The 24,087-nt window shown below is 36.5% G+C and overlaps 1 protein-coding gene across 45 annotated transcripts in view; it reads right to left on the bottom strand.

Annotated features, from left to right (window-relative positions):
• Nrxn3 (neurexin III) overlaps positions 1-24,087 on the bottom strand; it is a 1,612,235-nt gene that overhangs the window by 968,668 nt on the left and 619,480 nt on the right. For 39 of the 45 annotated variants that reach the window (XR_001780421.2, XR_001780422.2, XR_001780425.2 and 36 more), the window contains 2 exons: positions 17,819-18,022; positions 11,789-11,815 (listed from right to left, as the gene is read on the bottom strand). Coding sequence is in view for 40 of the 45 variants with exons in the window: in XM_006515534.2 (XP_006515597.1) it covers positions 11,789-11,815; positions 17,819-18,022 (231 nt within the window). In the remaining 5 variants the exon portion in view is untranslated. The remainder of the gene's footprint in view (positions 1-11,788; positions 11,816-17,818; positions 18,023-24,087) is intronic. The other 6 variants (XR_001780424.2, XM_006515548.2, XM_030246600.1 and 3 more) reach the window with 1 other exon arrangement.

Genomic DNA, 24,087 nt, shown 5'->3' with positions numbered 1-24,087 from the left:
TAATGATAGAACACTAATATAAATACAGAATGCTATAGTCAGCTAAGAATGACTCTAGATGGCTCAAAGTTTCAGAAAGACAAATTAGAGAAACAGATTTAACAGTGAGTGATTGGATATGTACTCTATCATATTCACTGTTGGAAATTAACTAGGCATTCATTGACTGCAACATTCCCACATAAATAACAGAGATAGTAGGGACGAAGGAAGGCTTTGCAACAGCAGACACAGTCAGAGGATAGGATAAGAATGTGTTTCATTTTTAAAAGGAGGATAATGTGATGAACAATTAAACATAATAAAACAAGCCAAGCCCTTATTTCAGGTTTTGGCATGCACAAAACCAATGGCTGCTATTAGTTTACAAAATTAGTAAAAATCTGTGAATTCCAGGTACTTTAAAAATAATGAACAGGTGATCAAAGTTTACCTGTCCTTTACATGGAGTTAGCATCCACTAATGCTGCTACTGCAGCAAAGAAGAAAAAGCCCACAGGGCACACTGGTGAAGGAGAAAGAATGATGTAATATAATCAGGTTCAATTTCCATGGCATTGAAATATTAAGCATGATTTTCCCACTGTGGACACACCTGTGTGTGTGTGTGTGTGTTTTAAAAAGATGTATAGGCATGTGAATAATCAAACCATAAAGAAATATGCGAGCATTTAACTATGCTGTCATAATAATAACTAATATGCTGGGTGATTCAATATCTAGCTTTTTAAAAACTATCTGGCTATCCCTAGGTTTCTTTTTCTTTCTTTTTTTTTTTTTCCATTTTTTATTAGGTATTTAACTCATTTACATTTCCAATGCTATACCAAAAGTCCCCCATATCCACCCACCCCCACTCCCCTGCCCACCCACTCCCCCTTTTTGGCCCTGGTATTCCCCTGTACTGGGGCATATAAAGTTTGCAAGTCCAATGGGCCTCTCTTCACTGATCACTATTATTGACAAGCAAAGCCTTTGGATAATCAACCAATTCGAAAAAGAAACAAATAGGTTTCTTTTTCGAATTGGTTGATTATCCAAAGGCTTTGCTTGTCAATAATAGTGATCAGTGAAACTAAACATTCTAACAATTGGCAGCTATACCTACAGGGTGTTTGCTTTGTCACACTGAGAGATGGCCACTCTTCCTCTATCTGGAGTTGCTAGCTACTGGTCTATCCACCCTCTGTGTTTCCTCTGTCTCTGTAGGAAAGGAAAGCTGGGTGTTTTCTCTACCACAAGGAAACCACGTACAGGAAATGTGCATGCCTTTACCCCTCCAGGGTTTCGGTTTCTAACTTCTTGCATTATATTACAGCTGGAGGAGTTGCTCCCTGTTTATTGCCGTAGATTTTTTTTTTCTTGTACACACTGTGGATAACACCAATTGTTTTGCTGTCATCACCTACATTTCAGAACTCACTTTCCTTCCTCTCCTGGTGTAGTTCCTGCCTCCTCCAGCAGTTTAGTCTGCTTGGGGGTTTTATGTTTGTTTGGTAGGCTTTTTGAAGGATTTGCTTGTTAGTGTGAATGCTGCTTTTGTTTTTACTAATTCTGAAGCGAAAGTGTGTCATCAATAAAACCTTATTTTAAATGACAAGTGAATAGTAATTTTAAAAATAGAATGAAAATTACAAAGACTCATGTTTGCCATTAGTTGTCCCAAGACCCTGGGCAATGTACTGGCTCCCATGGGCCCAAATTTCTCCATCTGGACGTAGTATGTTGACCAAAGGCTAAGGGGGCTCTTGAGCTCATAATCACTCAAAAATGTTTGCCTTAGGTCACATGGTTTCTCTCTCTTTTGGATGCACATGCAACTTAAGGGTTTTCTTTAGCCATTCAGGTGGATGGACATGGATTGTTGTAAGTGTTCACCACTCTTCTTGCTTACATCCTTAATAACACTTTCTTGATTTTCATTTACTAGACATCTGCAATCCAGCAGACACTACAGCTCTGCTGTTGACAGAGACTAAAAGGATTGTGGATGGAAGCATCCTAATTTTGTTTTCAGATAGCACATAATCAAGTGTTCTTTGAAACAGCTCAATTTTCAGATGAAACTGAAGATGTGTACTTGCAAGATTTGTTTCAATCATCTACAATAAAAACCAAGCAACTCCTAATTTTTAATAAACTCCATTAAATGCTATGCGATTCCCATTACTTAGACAGTAGAATAACCAGGAAAAGAATTTCATTACATTTTTAATGTATAATGTATATCTCACAGTGTGTGTGTATGGGGGGGGAGGGGCTATGCATGCACATTTCTTTTAGAACTAGCATTGTTTAGTCTGTGAATTTCCTTCTCAAATTGATCCTGAAATTGAAAACTAAATTTTTCAGAGTTCATAAGAAAACTTCTGTTTGTGGCTAATGGTGCTAGAAAGTCTATATTTCAAATTATAATCTTCTGCTTAGTGAGATTTAGATAAAACTTGAATATGTATATATATATATATTTATATATTCAATATGTATATAAGATCTAACTAAAGCAAAAATCTAGTTTTGAATATATTTATCTCACTACCAAACAGAAATGAAGAGTTATGGTTGATAAGATTAGCTTTGGTGAATAGTCATTGTATAGTTTATACCTTGTTAATTATTAAGCAACCAAACTATTCAAAAGGTAAACTAGGGTTTAATAAGACTTTAAAGTTCATCTGATGAATTAATTAATCATGAATCAGGGGTTCAAATTTAGAAGTGGCTAAGGAACTCTGCTGGAGAAATAGTGGGGATGCATTTTATAGAATGGAAAAAGAAAAGGACCCTGATATAGCTGTCTCTTGTGAGACTATGCTGGGGCCTAGCAAACACAGAAGTGGATGCTCACAGTCATCTATTGGATGGATCACAGGGCCCTCAATGGAGGATCTAGAGAAAGTCCCCAAGGAGCTAAAGGGATCTGCAACCCTATAGGTGGAACAACAATATGAACTAGCCAGTACCCCCCGGAGCTCGTGTCTCTAGCTGCATATGTATCAGAAGATGGTCTAGTTGGCCATCAGTGGAAAGAGTGGCCCATTGGTCATGCAAACTTTATGTGCCTCAGCACAGGGGAACACCAGGGCCAAGAAGTGGGAGTGGGTGGGTAGGGGAGTGGGGGGGAGGGTATGGGGGACTTTTGGGATAGCATTGGAAATATAAATGAGGAAAATACCTAATAAAAAAATTAAAAAAAAGAAATAACATGGGAAGAACCTGTGATTGATTAATTAATTTATTAGGTCTATTGCATTGGAAAATCAGTTAAACAGGCTACTGGATACTTCTCATACATTGGCTTTTCATCCTGACATTTTAAAGTATAGCTTTTCTTAAATATAAGAAACAATTCAATATTTGCTTGTTCATTCATAAGGCCTAGCTGGCTTTGTCTGATCAAGAATTCCTCAGGTCTAATCTCAATCTAAGTTTACTTTAATGTCCCCTAGTCTTAAAAACAGAATTTGTGCCCAACACCGATGCCTACTGTACTTATCACCCCCAGATCTAACCGTGGTGGTTTAACAAAATGCATCAGAATACATTCAAGAAGTAGAAAAAGCAGAAATAGCATTTTGGCTCCAAATTATATGTGCTGGAAAGGAGAGTAGGCATACTACTTGCATAGCTTCAAGCAAGAGGTCATATAATGATGTTCAAGTCAAAACTAAAGGACAAGAACAAGGAGAGGGAGACAGCTCAAGGAGCAGCTCCATGCCTCTACCTGGACATTGTACGTACAAAGTGAGATAAGAACCAATTTTGTTTCACTGCATGCCATATTTTCACTGTGGAAAAACACCTCTGAGAGACTGCAGAGAGATGAATTTGATCTCCAACTTCTCTAAGGGAAACAAGGTATGTTAGGTGTGGGGTAAAGTAATTGAGAACAACAATCTTCAGCCTATGATAATTTTTTTCAGCATTTTCCTTGAAGATCCACAATTAAAACGTACAAATCTGACGTACACATATATAAAACAGATCAACATAAATAAAAATTTTAAACCCTTGCTTTATTAGATTTGTAGTATATGTAAAACGTAGACAAATACTATATCCTAACTGCTTGGCTCATGGTTCACAGTAGAACACTCTCCAATGTAAAAAGACTGTTGGTCTACTTTGAAGATATTTAGATAGGGAAATTCCACTAGGTTACATCTTATTATTCAATAACTCTTCTCATCTTGATTATATCTATGGCTTGTGATTTCAACAAAGCCTAGTTTCTTTTCTCCTTTGCCATTTCTTTGGCTTTAGATGAGACAAAAACACCAACAAGCCACTCATCCATAACATCTCTTTAAGCTTGCATTTCATCTAATCTCTTATTAGGTGTATAATCCTATTTCTTATATTTTTCTAAATTCCATATGAATTGTGGGTTTTGATATATCCTTCAAAGAATACTACTGCATATTAGATTATCACTGTACACAAAAGATAATTCTATATAGCCTGAATCTCATAGAAGTGTTAAATACCATAGCAAAAGCAACATTGATTAAAGGTGCCCAACAAAAACTTTCTTCCCCTCTGTCAATATCTGATTTGACTTGTCTTCAAAGGAAATCCTTGGGAGTTGGACATAAATGGTATTGTCATTATCATTGTTAAATTGCCATCCATTTTCTACTTTCCTGAGAACCAGGTAGGTATCTGATAACACAGAAACACCAGCCCTGATGATGTATATAATTTTTATTATATAGCAGGCTGGATATGAAGAGCTTAACATATTAGCTTATCGTGCCATGTTTCAACAAGCTGATTGAGTCGGGAATAAGATTATGAAAGGAGAAATAGACATTTCAAAAAGAGCTAGCGCCCCCCCCCTTTTTACTTTATTTTATTTTACTTTGGTTTATATTATATAAAATTTATATTTGTAGAAATTAAAGGCAAATATTTTCTAATCTGATCTATACATTTTAAAAAGAATATTTTTAGTTTAGGACACTCTTAAGATTTTATTAAAATGGTAGCAAGGTCCCCCAAACAACTGCAGAAGAATTTCCATTTCTCTTAGCTTTTATTTGCTCTGATTGAAAGCAAATATCTGCTTAACATAATATGCAGTGAAGAAGAAATCTCGACACAGCTTAAAAAGGGCCTCCTTAATACTTATTAGTCCATTTATTGGTGGTAAGTCCAGTGATGGATCTGGAAATGTTTGTCTTTGGCAAAAGTAATTGGCTAGAGAAAATAAGAATACCCATTGTATAGATGTCTACTGAGCAACTAAAAAAAAATATGACTTAAGGATCCATTTCTATCCATTCGCACATGTGTGAAGTTTCCAATAGAACATCTTTGCAGTTGAGGCACTATGGCAGCATCTGTCATCATTACTACCATAATTTCTTTAGTATGTTAGTTATGTGTCACCTGTTCTACTCAGAATGGTATTATAATATTTCCATTTTACAAGTGTGAAAATTGCAACTTGAAGAGAGTCTTGAAAAGATTCATTGATTACTAGTGAGAAAAGCAGATAATGATTTCATCTATTTGGATCCAGGTTCCTCCTTACATTAAATTGCCCCTCTCCATTGACATTCAAAGGTCAGCATTAATATAGAAAAAAGAGACAAACTTACTATGTATGATAAACCAACACTACCTTGTAATATCTTTATTAACACAGCTACAGCAGAGAAGTAATAAAATACTTTGTGTAACAGTGGTCATCAAAACATTAAATGGCAATGGGCTCGATGTATAACTGAAGAAGTGAAAGAGTCAAAGGGAGGAATCTACAAGTAACAATGAGCTATCATTTTTGTATATGATACCTTTGAAATGCTATTTGCAAATAATCTATAAAAGTTTTATACTAGGAATAGTATGCAAAGATAAGGAAATAGCCATTCAAATACTAATCAAGTGTGTGTTTGTACAATCCTGTTGGAGTGCCTAGCAATATGGACAATGTACTGATGCTCTGGCCTAGCAATTCATCTTATAATGATTTACCCAAGAGATGTTATTGTAGATGTAAACAAAGACTACTTTTTAAAACATCCTACATTTACTCACTTTTTGTAGCAATAAAGGAGTGAACAATTATCAACCTATTTTAGTAGGCTAGAATATTTTAAAAACAGAATACTGTAAAATACTCTATCTCCTCAAATGCTGTAGTACATGACTATTGAAAAGAATAAATAAAATTTCAATTTTCTTCCATGGACTGTTTCCTGTTTTAGCCATTTTCTTATTGTTGCAGCAAAATGTCCGATAGAAGCAATGTACAAAATGAAGGGTCTAGATTTTCTTCGTGCGGGGAAGTCATGAAGTGTGAGGCAGCTGAGCGCACTGTGTTCATAATCGGGAGAGAGAAGAGATAAACACTGGTGCTCAGATCCCTCTCTCCTGTGATTTTGTCTCCCACTCCCAACCTTTCAGGTGGCACTGCCTAACCTAAGTGCAAACATTCTCTTCTCGGTTAATTCACTCTTAAAATTTCCTCATAGATGTCCACAGAAGTTTGATCCCTGGGTGATTCTAGATCCTGTTAAATTGTTAATCAATGTTAACCACCCACAACCCCTTAAAAAAATGTATCCTATTTCAAAAGATATGGGGAAATCTGTTAATGTTTGATTCGAAGATAGGAAGGGTGAACATAACTATGTTACACACTTGTAAAGTATCTCTGAAAGAATATGGATTATAAACTGTATTTCTCACTGTCCTTGAGGAAGGAATTGGTGGCTAGGATCAAAGTCAAAAAGAGAGAAATTTTATTGCCAATGTCTTTTATTCCATATATACCTTTAAGTACTTAAAAGTAAAACCAACTTGACTTTTTTTTTAAAAAGTTTGACTATTATCATTTAGTATAAAAAAGGAAACTTTCAGGCACCATGCACACAGACAGATCAATAAAGCATCATTATGCAAGGGATCTTACTCTGTGATTTCCTAGTCCACTAAAGCTGTAAGATAAGTGGCTCTCTGTGATGAGAATGGACTAAAGACAGTTTTAGAATTTCCTTCCAGAAAGTCTTAAGGGTGAAGAATAAGCCTTCAGGAGAGTCTGTGACAAGCATGAGTTAAACAGATGAGTGAAATAAAATAGGTCGGTGAGTCTCATGAAGATCTGGCCAGAGGATAAAATCACATATTCTGATACTAATCTATAGAGAGGAGAGAAGTAGAGAGATGGATGGAAAGCAAGAAGAAAGGAGGTAAGGAGGATGTAGCAGAAGGAGGGAAAAGACAGATATCTAATATAATAAAATGAACCCTGCCAAGCTATGCTTAAATTAAGCAAGAACTACTTACACACTGTTGACTTTGCCAAAACTATATATGAAGTAGGAATAGAAAATGAAGGCATGGAGCTAAGGCAAAAGACCAGGCACATAATAAAGAAGCTGATATAAAAATGGGAGAAACTCTCCAGCAAACCTAAGTAGTTTTCAGAGCCAGGATGCAAAAGAATGAATCTTTATAGCAAGGCCCACTAATCTCTGATAGTGCATGCCTCCTGCTGATGTCACGTACCTAGAAAGCAGACAAGCTCAGAAAAGTTCCTCTGTGGCACCTTAGTGTTTTAACATCCATATGGCCCACCAGGTATGGGTAAGAAAACATGAGCCTACTATAGAAAACTTAATAGGACTTCAAAGTCAGAGTAATTAGAAAGAGGTTGGGATGTCTACATCTACCTAAGTAGTGAAGCACAAGTTCAAAGTTCCTATAGGCCATATCACAGGGCTTCTAACCTGGGAGAGGAGATTCATGATAAGAAAACAAAGGGCAGATTAATATCTGTCAATATGAATTCACTACATTTATTTTAACTATGGCCCTACTTAGGGAACACAAGGGTCTAGCATTCATTCCTATGTCACATGGCTTGACATCTGCAGAATCATGGCACAGTTATAATCACTTAAAATAAAGGTCAGCAAAACATGATCATGTCCCATACTTTCACCACAGCAAACATTCCAAACAATGAAAAAAAAATCTTACCTGCTTTCAGAAGGGGTACCTCGGGGTTCGTGGACTACCTCAAGCAACCAGAACCACAGCAATAGGCAATTTCCTCCAGAATTCTCCAGATAGTAGCTCTGGTTTTGTGAGCAGAAGTCCAGGTCAACCTGGAGTTCAGTCCCCCACAATGACTACCGACTCCGTTATTCTCTCTCATTCTTAAAGAAATAGGCTCTAAACTGTAATCTTCTTTCTCAAATATCTTTAAACACACTCTTGCCCGGTGAATAAAATACAGAGATGAGCTCAATTTAACCAAAGACCTTGTTGTGTGCACTCTGCTATGTTGGGTAAGTGTAATGATGGAGTTTATCATGTGCTCCCTTAGAAAGATTTGGAAGTCAGAGGCAGTAAGATTTAGAATAAGTGATGATAAAAAAAAATATCAGCGATACCAAGAGAGACACAGCATGAGAACTGAATATGAAGAGAAACTCTCAACATGGAGGAGGATGGGGTTACTGATAGGATGGCCAAAGGAAGCTGGCCAGATGGCAGTTTCATCTCTGCCTCATCTTTTTCTGTTTTCATGTTTTCTCTCTCTTAAAAATGTCACAGAACCCCTAAGAAATAACCATATCCCAGAATTCCTTGCAGCAGATAAAGTGGAAATGCAGAGCATCCATTATTTTCCCTAAATAACTTTTCAGAGAACCAACATTCTGTAGAAGAATTACTAGAAATGATTCTGGATGTGTATTTAGACTTAACTCATTCAATTCACGAGGTCTCCTATAGGAGAATAATCACCTAAGACTGGTTCAAAACAGTAACAGTCTGGGCCTCCCACTAAGAAGGCAGTAGGAACCAAAGCTGAGGCTTGGGATGAAACTTTCCTGACTCCAAAACCCAGCTACAAGGTGATGCTATTTTCTATAAAGTGAAACTCTAGTTGACAATTGGGAAAGAAGCAGCAAGAACCCACATTCCTATTAAAAAAAAAAAACAGAACAAATCTTCATACGTCAAACGAGACTAAGGTGTGAATCCTGATGCAAACTCAACAAGAAGGCACTGCCGTGACCTGTACATGCTTTCTCTCCAAATTTAGTTGCAAAGGATTCTCAAGTTTTTTCATTCGTGTGCCAATAATAGGAAAGACAGATTAGAGAAGATAAGCCATACAAAGAAAATGCTTGTGAGGTTTTTTTAATCCCTTAAGCATCCATACTTATTACAGGCTTCTACATAATGCATCATTTTCATTCCAATTTCAGCCTTAATAATACTTCAACCCTAACATCTACCCCAGGAAAATGTGTCACATTTACTTTGTGATTCTACATTTCTCTGTGTAGATGTCTGCATACTTCTGTACTAATGATCCTAGATTTGCTTAAAGAAACTCTTTTCTTTTTGAGACAATTATGGTTCAGCCACTGAATAGTATGCTACTGTCCTGATGGGTTCTGTAAGATTAACCGGCAGCCTCTTAAATGATTACCATGAGAACTGTAAAGTAACACTTCAGATCAGATCTACCTAGTCCTTAAATGAGGACCAGCTATATACTCTCAATGCTGTAATCAAGTGTGTTGAGAATATACCCTTGCTGCAATGATTTCCTGCTCATGGTTCAGAATAGAAAACACTCTACCAGGTTTTCCCAGCCATGACAATCCTGGTACTTATCTCTAGTACCATTCAAGATTGGTCAGTCATATGGGATATATGAATTTGACTCCATGAAGAAGTAGGGCCGGAACAGGGAAACACCTGTTGATACCTTGAACAAATAACCTTCATTTCTTCTCTTTACATAACTCCCAGAAGTCAATACTCTCTGGAAATGAGACTTTCCCCCCTCATGTTCAACTTCTACCTACCCCTGCTCCCATTAGTCAGTGCAAAAGGAAAGGAAAAATCTTCTCATAGGAATCTTATAATTCCTAAAATATTCAGACTCAAGTCTGACATTTATGATTCCATATATAAAAGAAATGTCCAGAAAGAACAAATGTGCAGAAAAAAATGTGTACATAAATAGTTGCCTAGGGCTAAGGGATAGAAGCAGGTTTTAAAAGCAGATGGACAAGTGAGGAATCTAGTGGGTGATGGCAGTGATCTTAAAGTGAACAAGGTGATGCCTGCCCAATTTTATAGACTTACTTATGTGATTTAGTTGTAGGCTTTTATCAGTGAATCAGGCAAAGAAAATTATATTCTTAAATGCTGTTTAAAACAACAAAAAATTTCCATAACTCAAGGCTTTGGAGAGAAAGAATGTTTTAATTAGGCTTTTAGCCATCTAAATAACATGAGAAATTTCTGCCTAATTAGAAATATTTTAACACAGCAGAATAAGACATTGCTTAAAATAACTCTAAGTAATGCTAAGATATGTATAAAACTTTCTATGGAGTGTTTGTTTATATATGTAATTTCTCATATATTTCCTTAAGTTATAATATTTTCCTAAAATGTGAAAAACTATCCTTTATAAATTTGACATACTGATACTACGTCTAAAAAAGAAGGCTGATCCAGCAACTATATAATTCTTGTAAGATAGTATTATCAAGTCAATGAAAGATATAAGTTAGATAGTTTGTTATCCTTTCTCTGTGTTCATTCCTCCAGGAAGACTAGTAAAGAAAAAGCCAGATCCCAGGTATTGCCATGTGCTAGGATGCTTAAATGATTGAATTGCTCTTCCAGAATGCTCCAAAGACTGCATTTCCTACATGCAGAAGTGAGTTGTATCTAGTAAAAGAAAGTGTACAGAAGCGATGAATGCTACTTCCAGACAAGTCAGGGAAGCAGATGGTTTAACTACCAAGATCTCTCCTCACTGTGGATGCCGAACTGATCTTTTCCAAGGGAGTCGGCCCAACTCAAGGAAGAATCCTGCAATCTTGAATTATATCTTTGAAACTAGTGGTCTGGGAGAGCCAATCAACTGGCACTAGACTTCATCTGAATTAGAAAGAAATCTTTCCTTTGTTTTGAGTCACTGAAATTTTAGGATGCCTTGTTATATAAGGGAGTATTAATTAGCCCAGCTGGTATAAGACACAAGAGCACTCAACAAATATTTTCCCTATTCTTTCCAGACCTATCTTTTCTTTGTCTTCCTCTGTCCCTTCCTCCTTACCTATAGTTAATGTTCACTTTTAAGACAGAGAAAGAAAGATAATGAGATGTTTTCGGCATGTATATTCTTATGACCTTTCTTCAAGAGCTGGGACATTTGAGTGGACAGTAGCGAAAAGGTTTGATGGTAATCCTCCTTTAGAGGAGCCAGAGTGAGTCTATTTGGTTAAAATGTTGCATCATCTCCAAGAACAGGCTTTTGCTTGCACCTCTCAAATCCCCTACATTGAGAAATGCCAGGGAAGAAATGTCAGAGTCAGCAGCCACATCTGGGTCATGAACTTTGCCTTTGTAGGCTACAGTTTGGGGTAGTGGAGAAGTGCATGCTGGCTGCTTTCAACTAAAGGTTTTTGTTCACCCCAAGTTCCTAAAGACAACACATTACCATTACAACTCATTTTTCGGTGACCTCAGGATCTGCAGCCCTTTCCTCCTTTTCTGCACATAGAACAAATGCAAGAAAAGGGGAGAAGGGAGGACCTGCTCACCAGCAGAGACACCATATACAAAGACTTGTAAACACTACCGCCCCAACCCTCCAATTTGTTACCTCTGACTCCCCTCCAAACTTGTCAAAAAATAAAATGATCCAAATAAAAAACAGCGCTCATAAAACAGTAAACAAAATAAAGTCAGTTTTTCTTTTCTTTTTAAAGAACAAAATGAAACTTGAGGAAAAACTTACTGGAGTTACAGTTTATCCTGATACAGTCTAGATGGGGAAAAATAAATGAAAGATGAAATTGCATCCTTCAAGGTAACAGCTGCAGACATCCAAAAACAATCAGTCCACCCTTCCGGGGACAGACACACGCAAGAAATGTGGCCATTTTATATTTATATATATACATATACAATATGTACAAGATTAAGGGTGGGTGTATATGTACAGTATATTAATTAGTAAAGTTAGATACATATATATATACACACACACACATATATACACATATGTATAGAGATATATACTGGTATACATATATATCCACAATAGACATCAAGATTAATTCTCTCTATCTCTCTATTTTTTTTTTTGGTTTAAAAAAATTCCCTATTCATTTGTAAATATATTACACAGTTGGGTTTTTATATGTTAATTTTGTTATATTTTGGAAATTAGAAAAATTCTTCCACCAAATAGATTATAGCCTATAATTTATGTCGTTAAACTGATCTTTGAAAGCATTAAAAACAAATTTGAATCAGTGTTCCAAATATAATCACCGGTCTGACACATTGTATTTTTTTTTTAAAAAATATATACCCTTGAAGTTTCACAGGGTAGTATTTAACCCTTTCTCTTTTTCTAAAATCCAGCTCCCTCCACCCTCACTTTAGGTTGGGCCCCAAAGACTATAGAAATTTGTATAGGCACACTTGCCATCACGCTCAGACATAAGGAAAGGGTTAACACCACCTGGTCATTTTCTTTCATAAAATGGCCACTTGCAAACAGCTAACCGCACAAACACCCATCACAGATTTTAGAGAGGTGGGGTCAATCAGGCATAGGGTACAAAAAAACCCTCGTAGGTTATTACAATTGATTGGCCTTCCTGATTGTTATTGGTTCAAAGGCTCCCAGACCAACCCACTCACGAAGCCTATCTCTGTCTTCCTGCCCAAATGCCCAGACGAAATGAGATGTCTAGAGCATTCAGGGAGAAGGCAGGGCAGGTGCGTGTAGAGGAGGTCATGGGTCCCTTTGACATCCTGCCTATTTTACTTTGCAAGTTTATATCACAACAAGAGAAAAATTCTTTGGTTTGGGTCTTATCTCTTAAATGGGAAACTTGGGAAAGACTTGTCTAATTGCCTGCTGACAACCACACTAGGCATTCTGTGCCAGAGCTCAAAGTAGCTAATGCTTTATTAATCACTGTCTGGCAGTCATGGGCACACACGGTGGAGAATTACTGAATAAAGTCCATGAGAGGCCAGTGGGGAACTGGGCACCAATGGCTAGAGAAATGTCTTGGCAACTGTTTCCAAACTGCCCAGATGGACCTCCGGTTGGTTAGTGTTGGTGGAACCCCCACTCAGGATTTGTTTCAACTCAGATGTTAAAAGGTCAATTCCAATGATGAAAAAAAGAAAGAAAGCTACAAGGGAAACAGCAGTAAGTAAACTATGCTCTTTTTTACTGCTTAAAGTTCACCCAATAGTTTTCAGAGAACAAGCGTGACATAAGGCCACCATTCGGAGTCCCCTAAAGTGGGCAATTTTAAGTGAACATGTAAGATAGGAATTAATGGCAACCAGGCCAGCAAAATAGAATTATGCTCAATCCAGTGAGGAGAAATTTATAATATCCAGTTATTGCGAAGATGGAGAAGGCAGGCAGCTTGTTTTTTAAATTATTTTTATTTTTAATTATTTGTTTTGTTTCCCCAGAAGAACATCTCTTGAGAAAAATCTGGGTTTGGTTTCGTGCGGTTAGGTTTGTCATGTGTCGTCAACCGCAACAGAAAAGTGGGAGCAAACAGCCCTGGAGCAATTGGTACGATCACCAGACAGAGGAGGCCATGCCCCTAGTGGGGCTGGGAGGTGGGCAGGCAGGAAGGAGGGGTGGGACTTGTGCTATTGGTTGCACCTAACCTCACCCAAAGCTGGAGAAATATATCTTCCTGACTTACTGAAGAAGAAGGAGAGGAAACATGAGGTATGGGTAGACATGCTTAGGAGAAAGGGAAAGAGAGGGTGGACCTAAAGCCACCAACCCAAAGACTGCAAATAAAAAAGAGTTTTCCTCTTTGGTTGTGTGAAGTTGAGGATTTCATCTTTAGATGGGAGTCTGGGATAAGGAGAGGTCTTTCAGTTGGGTTCATCTTCCCAGGCATGCACATAGATCCATGAAGTTTAAATTGTACATTTAAATCAACAGGAGAACTTTGGGGCTTTCAAGAAATGGCAGATAATATGTTTAAGTCAGAGTCCATTGAATTATTTTATTATTTTACCTAAAGAATAAGTGTTTAATGGAAAAAGTCATCCCCAGTGTCTTCTTTAGAAGCTCTGAGGCTACAGTCTTGTTGGTGAGGGCATGTATTTTTTTTTTTAATGAAAAAATGAGCTGAGAGAATTGATTTGGGGAAGGCCATCCCTTTTGTGTCTATCTTCTGTAGCAGCCAGGGTACCCTCTCTGACTGAAAAAAGTTGGCACTAGTGCATTTGGGTATGTGTGTGTATGTGTGCTATTTGGTTTGTTTAGCTCCTCTGTTTTATTTCAGTGAAATGGAAGAAATGATGGCTTTCCATACTGGTGAACTTTGCACTAGGTCTAGAAGACATGAGTGCTTCTGAAAGCTGTGTGATTTTCAGCTATGCCAAAGCAGTGTTCAGGATGTCCAGAGAAAGAACATCTGGAGAAATCAATTGTGATTGGCTGAATGCCTGACACTATCCTTAGAGTCTCTAGTGGCTCCCAGCACTGTACTGAGGATGCCAAAGGCCTCATGCCCATCAGTGGCTTTTCGGTAATGTGGCTCAATTAAAACTGAGCACTAAGGCAAAGAGGGATCCCCTGTGTGGATGCTTCAAGAATGACTGTCAAGAATGTTACCATTCAGACATTCTCATCACTGACCTACAATATAGCTCTGTAGAGCAAAAAAAGGTCAACACATAAGGATCTAGCAGTTTAGAGACAGGAGTTCTAATTTCAGCTCTGCTACTAACTACCTATAGAAGCTTCACATCTTTAAAGCAAACATTGAAAAAAACCAAATTGCTGATTTATCTCGTAAACTGTTGCTGGAGTAAAATAAAGCATAATCTTTGAGATCTTTAAATATACTTTGATGGCAAAATACTGTTACTTCCTCTTTTAAGACACAAGGAACAAATACTGGTTGATCAAAAGCCAGCTTTACAATTTTCAAAATCATGATGCCTGGTGTTTGTGGGTCTGCTAAGGCTACATGTACCTGTCTTTCAAAAAGAAAACCTTACAAAAATTATGTTATGGCAGAGAAATATATACTAGGTTTTTCTCACAGGAGTTCACCTAGGTTAGCAATTTGAATGAATTTGGGATATGCTTCATGTGTGCTATAAGAGGGGAACTACTTAGAATACAAACACCCAAGAGGCTAGCCTGAGCTACTCCAGGCTAGAGAACTTCAGGATATGTTTGGCTACAGAATGAGACATTGCTCGAGGAAGAAATTGTAGTAAGAAAGCAAAGGCCATTTGGGTGAGGCTATGTGTAGATGCAAACTGTACTTGGAGATAATTTTCTTCTGTAGTTAATAGAAGGAAGAAATGACTATAATAAGGAAAGAAAATACTTGCGAGAGGGAGTGCCAAAACCTTTAGACAAGTCCTGAATAGGAAGACTGTACGCAGCACAAGGATTAATGTTTACTTTCCTATGTCAGGCTTGAATGAAAAGATACATAATCCAAAGTCACAGTTGTGATGTGCCATAGCCCTGGGGCAGAAGCAAAGGACTCTCCCTATTAAGGAGAGAACAGTGCTCTAATGATGTCGAGACTCTTTCAGCCAGGTTGTTTCAGCATAGTAGGAGCTAGACGGAGGCTGAGCTGACATATGTCAAAAGACAAACGCTGTTGTTTTACAAGGCTTGGGTCCCAGGCTTGGCCATAGTTTAAAATAGAAAAAGTGTGAATGGTGTGTTTCTAGGAATACATTTAGCATGTATGAATAACTCATAGATAGTGTGTAAGTGTGTGTGCAATGTGTGTGTCTGTGAGAGAGAGAGAGGGAGAATCTTTCATCGCTTTTCCTCCTTGCTCATCTTTCATCCCTTTCTCTGACATTAGTTTTCTTGGAAGGTGGTGCCTGTCACAGTTGCCTTCATAGCCTTCACACAACATCATTTAATGAAAAAAAGAACTTGTTTATTAAAAGACACACATGTACTCTCTGGGATGCTATGAGGCTCATTTCCATATATATATATTTCCACATATATATATTCCTCTTACTTCAAAGTTGACAGAGAGGGAAAGACTGTCTTTTGCTTTTCTGGGGTTGAACTACTCAGGGTCTCTCTCATATTTGGTTTTATCCTTTGCATCATACTTTGGGATGGGCCGTTGTTCTCTCTGCTGTTTACTCAGAGAAGTATCTTAGGATATCTGGTTGTTGGTTTTAGGTAATGTAACATGCTAGGTTTGGTCCAGTTGAGGAGGGGAGGGTTCTGTGGAAGGGCAGGCGGGAAGGGCAGAGGGATGCCAGTCCCTGTAGGCTTCTCAGTACTCTGTGTTCTCAAGGCTGTTTGCTATGCGGGCCGCAGGCTTTGGGCCTTTGAAGGGTTGAATACCATCTTTTGATTTACCATGGTGGATGGTAGGGAGGATTGAAAACACAAGAATACAGATACGCACACAGTAAAAGTTCCAGCAACAGAATAATAGTATAAAAAAACAAACCTAAAATAATCAAGTACAGACACATACACAGACAAGAAAAAACCAAGAGACGTATCGAAAACAAAAGGCAGATGAGATTAGACAAGAAAAAGTGCACTGTGTCGTATGTGCTAAAAACCAGAAGTAAAATAAAAACACAGAACTAGATGAGCCACTACTCAAAACAGTCCCATGTTTTCAAGGTTTTCATATTTTGGAGTCGGTACCAGTTGACCTGACAGCAGATAAGAGTTTTGTCTATTCAGAAACCCACTTCAGTCAGCACAGGTAGAGTTTTCAATGCTACTGAGTCAGGTTCATTTTTCTGTGGCTCTGGCAAATCTTTCTTTAAAAGCTCTGGGTCCAAACATGGTCTAGAAACCTACATGGGTCCACCAGCTTAGAAGTGTGAACTCAGCTAAATCATTCATTCTGACATCTCAGAGCATTTGGCTTTCTGCTGAGTGAAAAGGCCAGAGACACAAATGTTTGTTTTCTTTCAAACCCAAGAAGTTCCCATTCTCCACAGAAAATAATTAGGATCCAGTAAAGAGAGTCAATAGCAAGAAAGAACATGAGGCTGTAAGGTTCTAATGTATATCCATTAGAGGTAACTGCAGAGGAAGCTACAAATTTGAAGTCGTCATCATTTTTTCAAATCTAGGTGAAGTTAATATGTGTGGGACAGAGTAAATGGGGCAACTCGTGGACACTGTGAGATAACAGTCTTTACATCAAAAGAACTGCTGGCAGGTGATTAAGAACACCAGCAAGAAAGACGGCTGTAAGTACCAGGAGGTGCACCTTCCATAGTCGGATTCTCTGAGCTGTTTCTAACTGGATAAAGGAGACCTGAGGACCACCAGAATAATTCATAGGAATAGTTACTATGGAATTAGAAACAAGGCACAGTGGAGTTCTCTCCCACCCACTCTCATTGTGTCTCCTCCCTTCTGTCCTTGACTGTTTTGAGTGGTGACCAAGGAAGTGGACTTAATGGAAATATGATTGATTGATCAAAAGATGGACCAAAGTAGCGTGTTTTACACAAAGCTAAACAATTCCAAAAAATCAAGAAAGGAAACTTAGAAAACGAATAATCTAGTAAGGAAGTCACCACCGTCAGAGACCAAAAATTGACATCAAACCCTCATGCAAAAACAGGGAGAAGGTATTTGTTGCTGGGTTTTTTTTTTTTTTTTTTTTTTAATCCATGGTCTATTAAACAAGAGGTGAGTGGCTAACTTTCAAGAAAAAAATAATTTAAAGAAAATAATGGAAATCAGAAAAGAAGGGAAGACAAGCCCAAACAGAATGACAGAGGGTCCTTCATACGATACCTAAGTTAACCATGAGCTTGACACGCCCACCATCCAACTCTAGACGCAGTGTATCTGCAGAATCCCTGGAGGTTGTGGCTACCAGTAGCCCATAGGCTCGCTGTGACATGAAGCGGAAGGACACATCCTCTGCCTCCGTGTGCATCACCATGGGCATGATGACCTTCATGTACATGCTGCCGTCATAGCTCAGGATAGATGCCTCTGCCAAAAAGAGAATGGAGATCATTAGCATAGGGAATATTAGAGTTTAAAAGGCCTTTCTCCTTATAGGCTGAGTAGAGCCAGCACCAAGTTGGTAATGAAGTAACCTGTGTTTAATACAACTCTACTGCTATTGCCTTTTATGACCTAATATGACCTGGAGTAGGTCAATTAAATGCTAGGTCAGTTGTTCTCAACCTGTGGGTCGTGACCTCTTTGTAGGATCACATTTCTGATACTCTGCATACTAGATATTTATAGCTCATAAGAGTAGCAAAAATTATAGTTATGAAGTAATGATAAAATAATTTTATGGCTGAGGTCACCACAACATGAAGAAATGTATTAAAGAGTTGCAGTACCAGGAAGGTTAAAAACCACTGATCTAGCTCTTTATTCTTTCTGATTCTTTATTTTTTCATCAATTGGTTTTCATACAGTAGTAGTTGGCCAATACAAGACAGACTTCATGGTTTCCTGTGCACCTTTTGTTTTGTTTTGGCACTTTCGCTGGTCATATCCTATGGTGTGCCTGGTACTTGCCCTAGTACACTCACAGACCTGAGTAGAGCACAATATTTAACACTAGATATAAAAGTTAATATGCCTTACAAAAACGAGCAATTTGTACTGCAGATAAATTAAAGGCACAAAATTAAAGGAAATTTGTGTATGTGTTTTCATGGGAAATAGAGGAGGAAAGGTTTATAGTCATCACATCAAATAAATGTAAGTGGCAGAAAACTTACTGAGGTAGGACCACGCACTGGACAAAGCTCATACATGCCGTGGTAAGAAGTGCTATCACCATGCAATGAGTCAAGGGAGACGGAACTAGAACAACAAAGTACTAGTGGTGTTCTCATCAATTTTATTTTATTTGTGTTCAAGCAGAGCTTGTATAAGGAGTGAAAGAAAGCCACATGAAGTTGACATATTCTTCAGCCCATGCACTTGATTTAGGAAACTTGAACCCCATCCTCCCATGTCATCAAATATAATCTCAATGTTGTAATATGACTCTCTTTTTCATATTTTCAAATAGGAAAACCAAGGTGCTCAGAGCAAGACAATGCCATCCCAAAGTGACACTAGCTGTGCTATGATACATGTTTAGGGGCTATTTTTTTCAATACCATGAACCTCAGGATACAAGTTTGTTTAGTCATCCACTGACAAATATCTCTAGGCAGCATAGTAAAGAAATTCACTCTTAATCCTATGAAGCTAGCCAGTCTCTGGAAGCAGTATCCCACTCTGAGTATGTTCTTCATTAAACATTTAGCTATCAAATAGTTGCTACTTATATGGTTTAATGGTAAATACACAGGTAAAACAGAAACCCTATGCTAAAAGGAACCCCAGAAGGTACAAATAGCTATCAATACAAAATGGTTAAATGACAGCTGTAACATATGGCTGTTAGTAACATCTGGAGGAAGAAAAGGAACATGAGCTACAAGTGACTAAGGCAAGCAGAATAGTATCTGAGCAGGTCTTGATGCTAGGAGGTTTTTTAATGAAAAAATAAGAACATCAAATCTTACACAAAAAATAAATAATATCTCATAAACACAAGAAAGGAAGAAAGAAATTCTAAGATAATAATGAATTATTCAATTAGAGCATTCACCTTGCTATATCTACAGGTTTTATATCCGTGGATTCAACCAACCATGAATAGAAAATGTTTCAGAATGCCATCTGTGTCAAACGGTGCAATTGGATAGAATTGATTTCTTGACATTATCTCCTAAACAGCAAATCATAACAACTATTTACATAGCATTTACAGTGCATTAGATATCGGAAGCAATCCAGAAATTCTTTAAACTATGGAGGAATATATGTGAAGGTCATATTCTAATGTTGATTCCTTTTATTTTATTGATCTAGAAATCAAAAAGTTGGTATCCTTAGAGATGTGGGACCAATGAGCCATAGATACCAAGGAAGGGAATGCCCCTTTCTTAATTGTTGTTAAAGGTAGCATGAGACTGGAATAAAATCAGTAGCCTTTGGTAGTAATTTGCAAGTAAGTAAGCAAGCAGTTGAGAGATTGCAATGATTCTCAGATTAATTAATTAGTGTGTTGCATACCAAAGAGCTTTCTATGTGCTGAAAGCTTGAGAGCAGTGGAAAGAGACAAAGACTCCATTTTAAGTATGAAAAGAACTGGAGCAGGGAAAGACAGGATGTAGGCAGACCACAAGCAAGATTTTGAAACTGCCACAACCCTACCCCATTTACACATCAAACCGAAAGTCTCTTGGAAGGCATGCACTCATATTTCTGGAAAGCAATATCGCTCAGATAGAACTCATACTACCTAAAGCTATGTATTATAAATTAAAAATTCTAAAGGGGTCTAAAATGTGACAGTTAAAAGAACCATCATAATAAAAGGCACATGATGGTCTGTTAGACTGGATCAGAAACTAATTTAGCATATGATCCAGGTATAAAAGAAAATACTTTATCTCCCAGAAGTGAAAAATCAGAAAATAAAAAATGATATCTAAAATTTATTGAGAATTTTATTTTTTGGTGCTTTCTAGGGCTGTACACCCATTAATAAGGCATTTAATCATTAGGAAGACCATGAGAAAGATATTATATTTTATATAAATACTGGATTACACAGCTAATATATAGCAGAGCTGGGGACTGAATGATTATGATTCTTGAGCTTGTGTGTTTAGCTGCAAAGAACTAAACTAGGCACAGATCATGTTTCTAGGTATCAAAGCATAGCTATGATGCTTCATGGTGAAATGTGGCATTCTATGTGTGTATGAGTGTGCGTGTGGGCGTTTGTGCATTTGTGTGTCTGTGTACTTACACCATTATTTATACCCACATATTATTTATAAATGTCCAATTTATATAAGCAAATACAGTATATGTATTCTGAATAATCCATTGTCAAAATAAATATGCAGTGATCTGTGTAATTATGAACCCCATTAATCATCCCTGAGCATCCTCCATACATAACCAGATAAATGCAGACTTCTCTTTAAAAGATATTAGGAAGTTAAGTGAGCCATTAAATGAGTGGCTTTGATGCATTCAACTTAAATATATTTCAAAATTAACGACTGTTCTTTTTCCTCTGAATATATGTAGTACCAGATACACAAGTGTAAATGCAGTCCCATGTTCTGTCAATATTAATAGTATCACAGAACCAATATCTGGTGTCCTTGGAGTAAAAAAGGCTACTGGTTTTGTATAAGTTGTGAATCTTGGTCTGTATCACTTTTTGAAATGCTACATGTTCTGTTTCTAATACAAAGGGGTTTTCAAGGGGTCGGTGTTTACCAAATAGATAATTTAATTCAGAAGTAAACTGAAATAAAATCTGTTCCATGGGTTCATATTAATTTGCTTAAAATATTTTAGGTACAAACAATGCCAAGACTAAAATCCTATTTGCATGTGTGAGTGTGTGCATGTGTGTGTGTGGCTGTTGGAAAGGGTATGAATCTATAAGAAAAGTGACTCAGTCTACAAATAAATCATATAGATTATTGAAGATTTGGAAGTTACACTGTGAACTGACTCTGTTTGGGTACTTAAATGGTTCCTGTGATAGTATTTTGGTCTTTCAGTTAACAGGATGTTAAATCATCCAGGAGATATAGTTGTGGATATATCTGTATGTTTGCACATGGCTTTAACTGAGAAGGAAAGACCCAACTTGACCATGTTCATAATTATTTCATGGACTAAGATTCCAGACTGAGTGAAAAGGAGAAATCCAGCCAAGCAACAATAATAATAATCTCTCTTTGCTTTCTAAAGGAGAGGCACTGCAAGCAGCCCCGTTATGCTCCTGATAGTCTGCCTTCTTAACCACGATATACTCTACTTTGTCAATCATTGTAGTAAACAAGACTTTCCCCTATAAGTTGCCTTCTTGTCAGGAATTGATCACAGTGATAATAAAAACAATTAATATCACCTCCTTTTTTATTATTTTTCAATTCTTTACTAAACCCTTCCATCTTCCTCGAAAATAATCTAGTATCTTATTTTAATTCCTTTAGTTATTTTAAACCATTCTTTCTGGACTACCTTCTTAGTTATAGGTAAAAACCTTATGGTGTATTTCTTAATTTACAGATTCTATCTAATTTCTATAATAACATAATTCCAGTAAATGATAAAAGCTTGTTTTTAATTGTGAGGCCCAAACTACTCTACTATTGAGCTAAATTCACAGACTAAGATATGAAAACTGTACTATTATATGGCACTCTTAACTTGTCTTATTTATGTGCTATGATTCATATTTCATGTGTTTCTGTGTGTGCATATGTGTGTAATACATATCAAGCATAATAACGCATTATTATAATAATTGCCATATAAAATTATAACATTCTAAGAAGCTAAGAGAAGAAAAGCTCAAATATGTTCACTGAGTTATTTTTAATTAAGCTTAATATTTACTGTGTCTATCTCTTCATTTCTTCATTTCTTTCTGTAGATTGAAATTACCATCTGTTGTCATTTTTTTTTCAAATATAGCTTCATTTACTTAGCTTTATTGTCAAATATATGGCAATTCTATATGTTATATCCACAACAATACAATTTTAAAGATATTGCCTTATGTATTTAACTTTATAAATCAGTAAGAGAAAGAAGAAACATGTAATTACAGTCTTTTCTTTTTAGATACATAATCACTTTTACCAGAGTTCTTTTTTTTCCACCTAAATTCAAATTAATGTGTATTTTCACTTCCAGCTTTACCAACTTCTTGTAATTGCAAGGGAAATGGGCTCTTGATGGATTCTTTGGTTTTACTTATTAATGGATATTTATTCCACCTTCATTTTTCCAGGCAACATTGTCACATATAGTCGATAGTTTTTTTTCTCATCAGATATGTTGGATACCATCCCACTGCCTTTGATCTCCATAGTACTTGAAGAGAAGTCAGCTGCTAACCTTACTTTGTGGCATGCATATATGATGAGTTATTTTTTTCATTTTGCTTCTTTTGTTACTGACCCTCTATTTTTCCAGCATTCTTACTATTTTTCTTTTAATTTTAAACCAACAAGAGAACCAAAATTTATTTTTGCATTTATCCCACTTAGAGTTCATGAACTCTGTGGATATGTAGATCAGTGCATTTCATTCATTTGGGGAAGTCTATAGGCATGCTTTCAACACCATTTTGTCCCTTTATAGCTCTTTTACTTAGTTTTACACACACACACACACACACACACACACACACACACACACACATATATATACATATATATTTAAAGGTATATCACATGAAGATATATTTATCTGTATTCTTGTTTTCTATTTACAGGCCTAGACTCTATTGATCTATCTTCAAATATATTGTTTTCTTATCTATTGAAATTTGCTTTTGAGTCAATCTGGTAAATGCCTTATTTAGGTACTGTATCTATCAACACACAGATAGTTATTATGTATATTTTAATCCTTTATTACTATGTTCTATGTCAGAGGTTCTTGGCATTTCCCATTTTTGAGCCCCTTTTAACTAATACATTTTATTTGATTGTGTATACATTAAATTTATAGAATAAGTAAATAATAAAATATTTATTGATAATAAATCACAAATAAATGTATCTTAACATAATGGTCTGGTATACATTATAATTTTACCATTTATTAAAATCTAAGATAAATATGCATGCTAGTAAAATAGTTGTGCTTTTTTAGATTCACATAAAATATATTAGTGGCTAGGTATCTGATACTGTAAGAGGTACAGTATCTTTAATATTTTTCAATCAATATTTTTACTTCATCATTAGCAATGATGTGAAAGGCACTTGTTTGAACAAATATTACAAATTAATATGAATATAGTTCAATAAAGACCATTTCTGTAACTGTTGTATACTCTGTTCTAATTCCAATGATTACTGGTGTATTGAATTTTTGAAAATCAAGTCACCAACTCAGTGATTTTTTTTAATTAAATACTCTAATACAATAAAATTAAAGTGTAAAATAATTTTACATTAGTACATCAAACCTTATATTAGTATATCAAGTTA

The sequence above is a fragment of the Mus musculus genome, chromosome 12 (assembly GCF_000001635.26).
Source record: "Mus musculus strain C57BL/6J chromosome 12, GRCm38.p6 C57BL/6J".
In the NCBI taxonomy this organism is placed as follows: Eukaryota; Metazoa; Chordata; class Mammalia; order Rodentia; family Muridae; genus Mus; species Mus musculus.
This window is presented reverse-complemented; position numbering and strand designations above follow the sequence as displayed.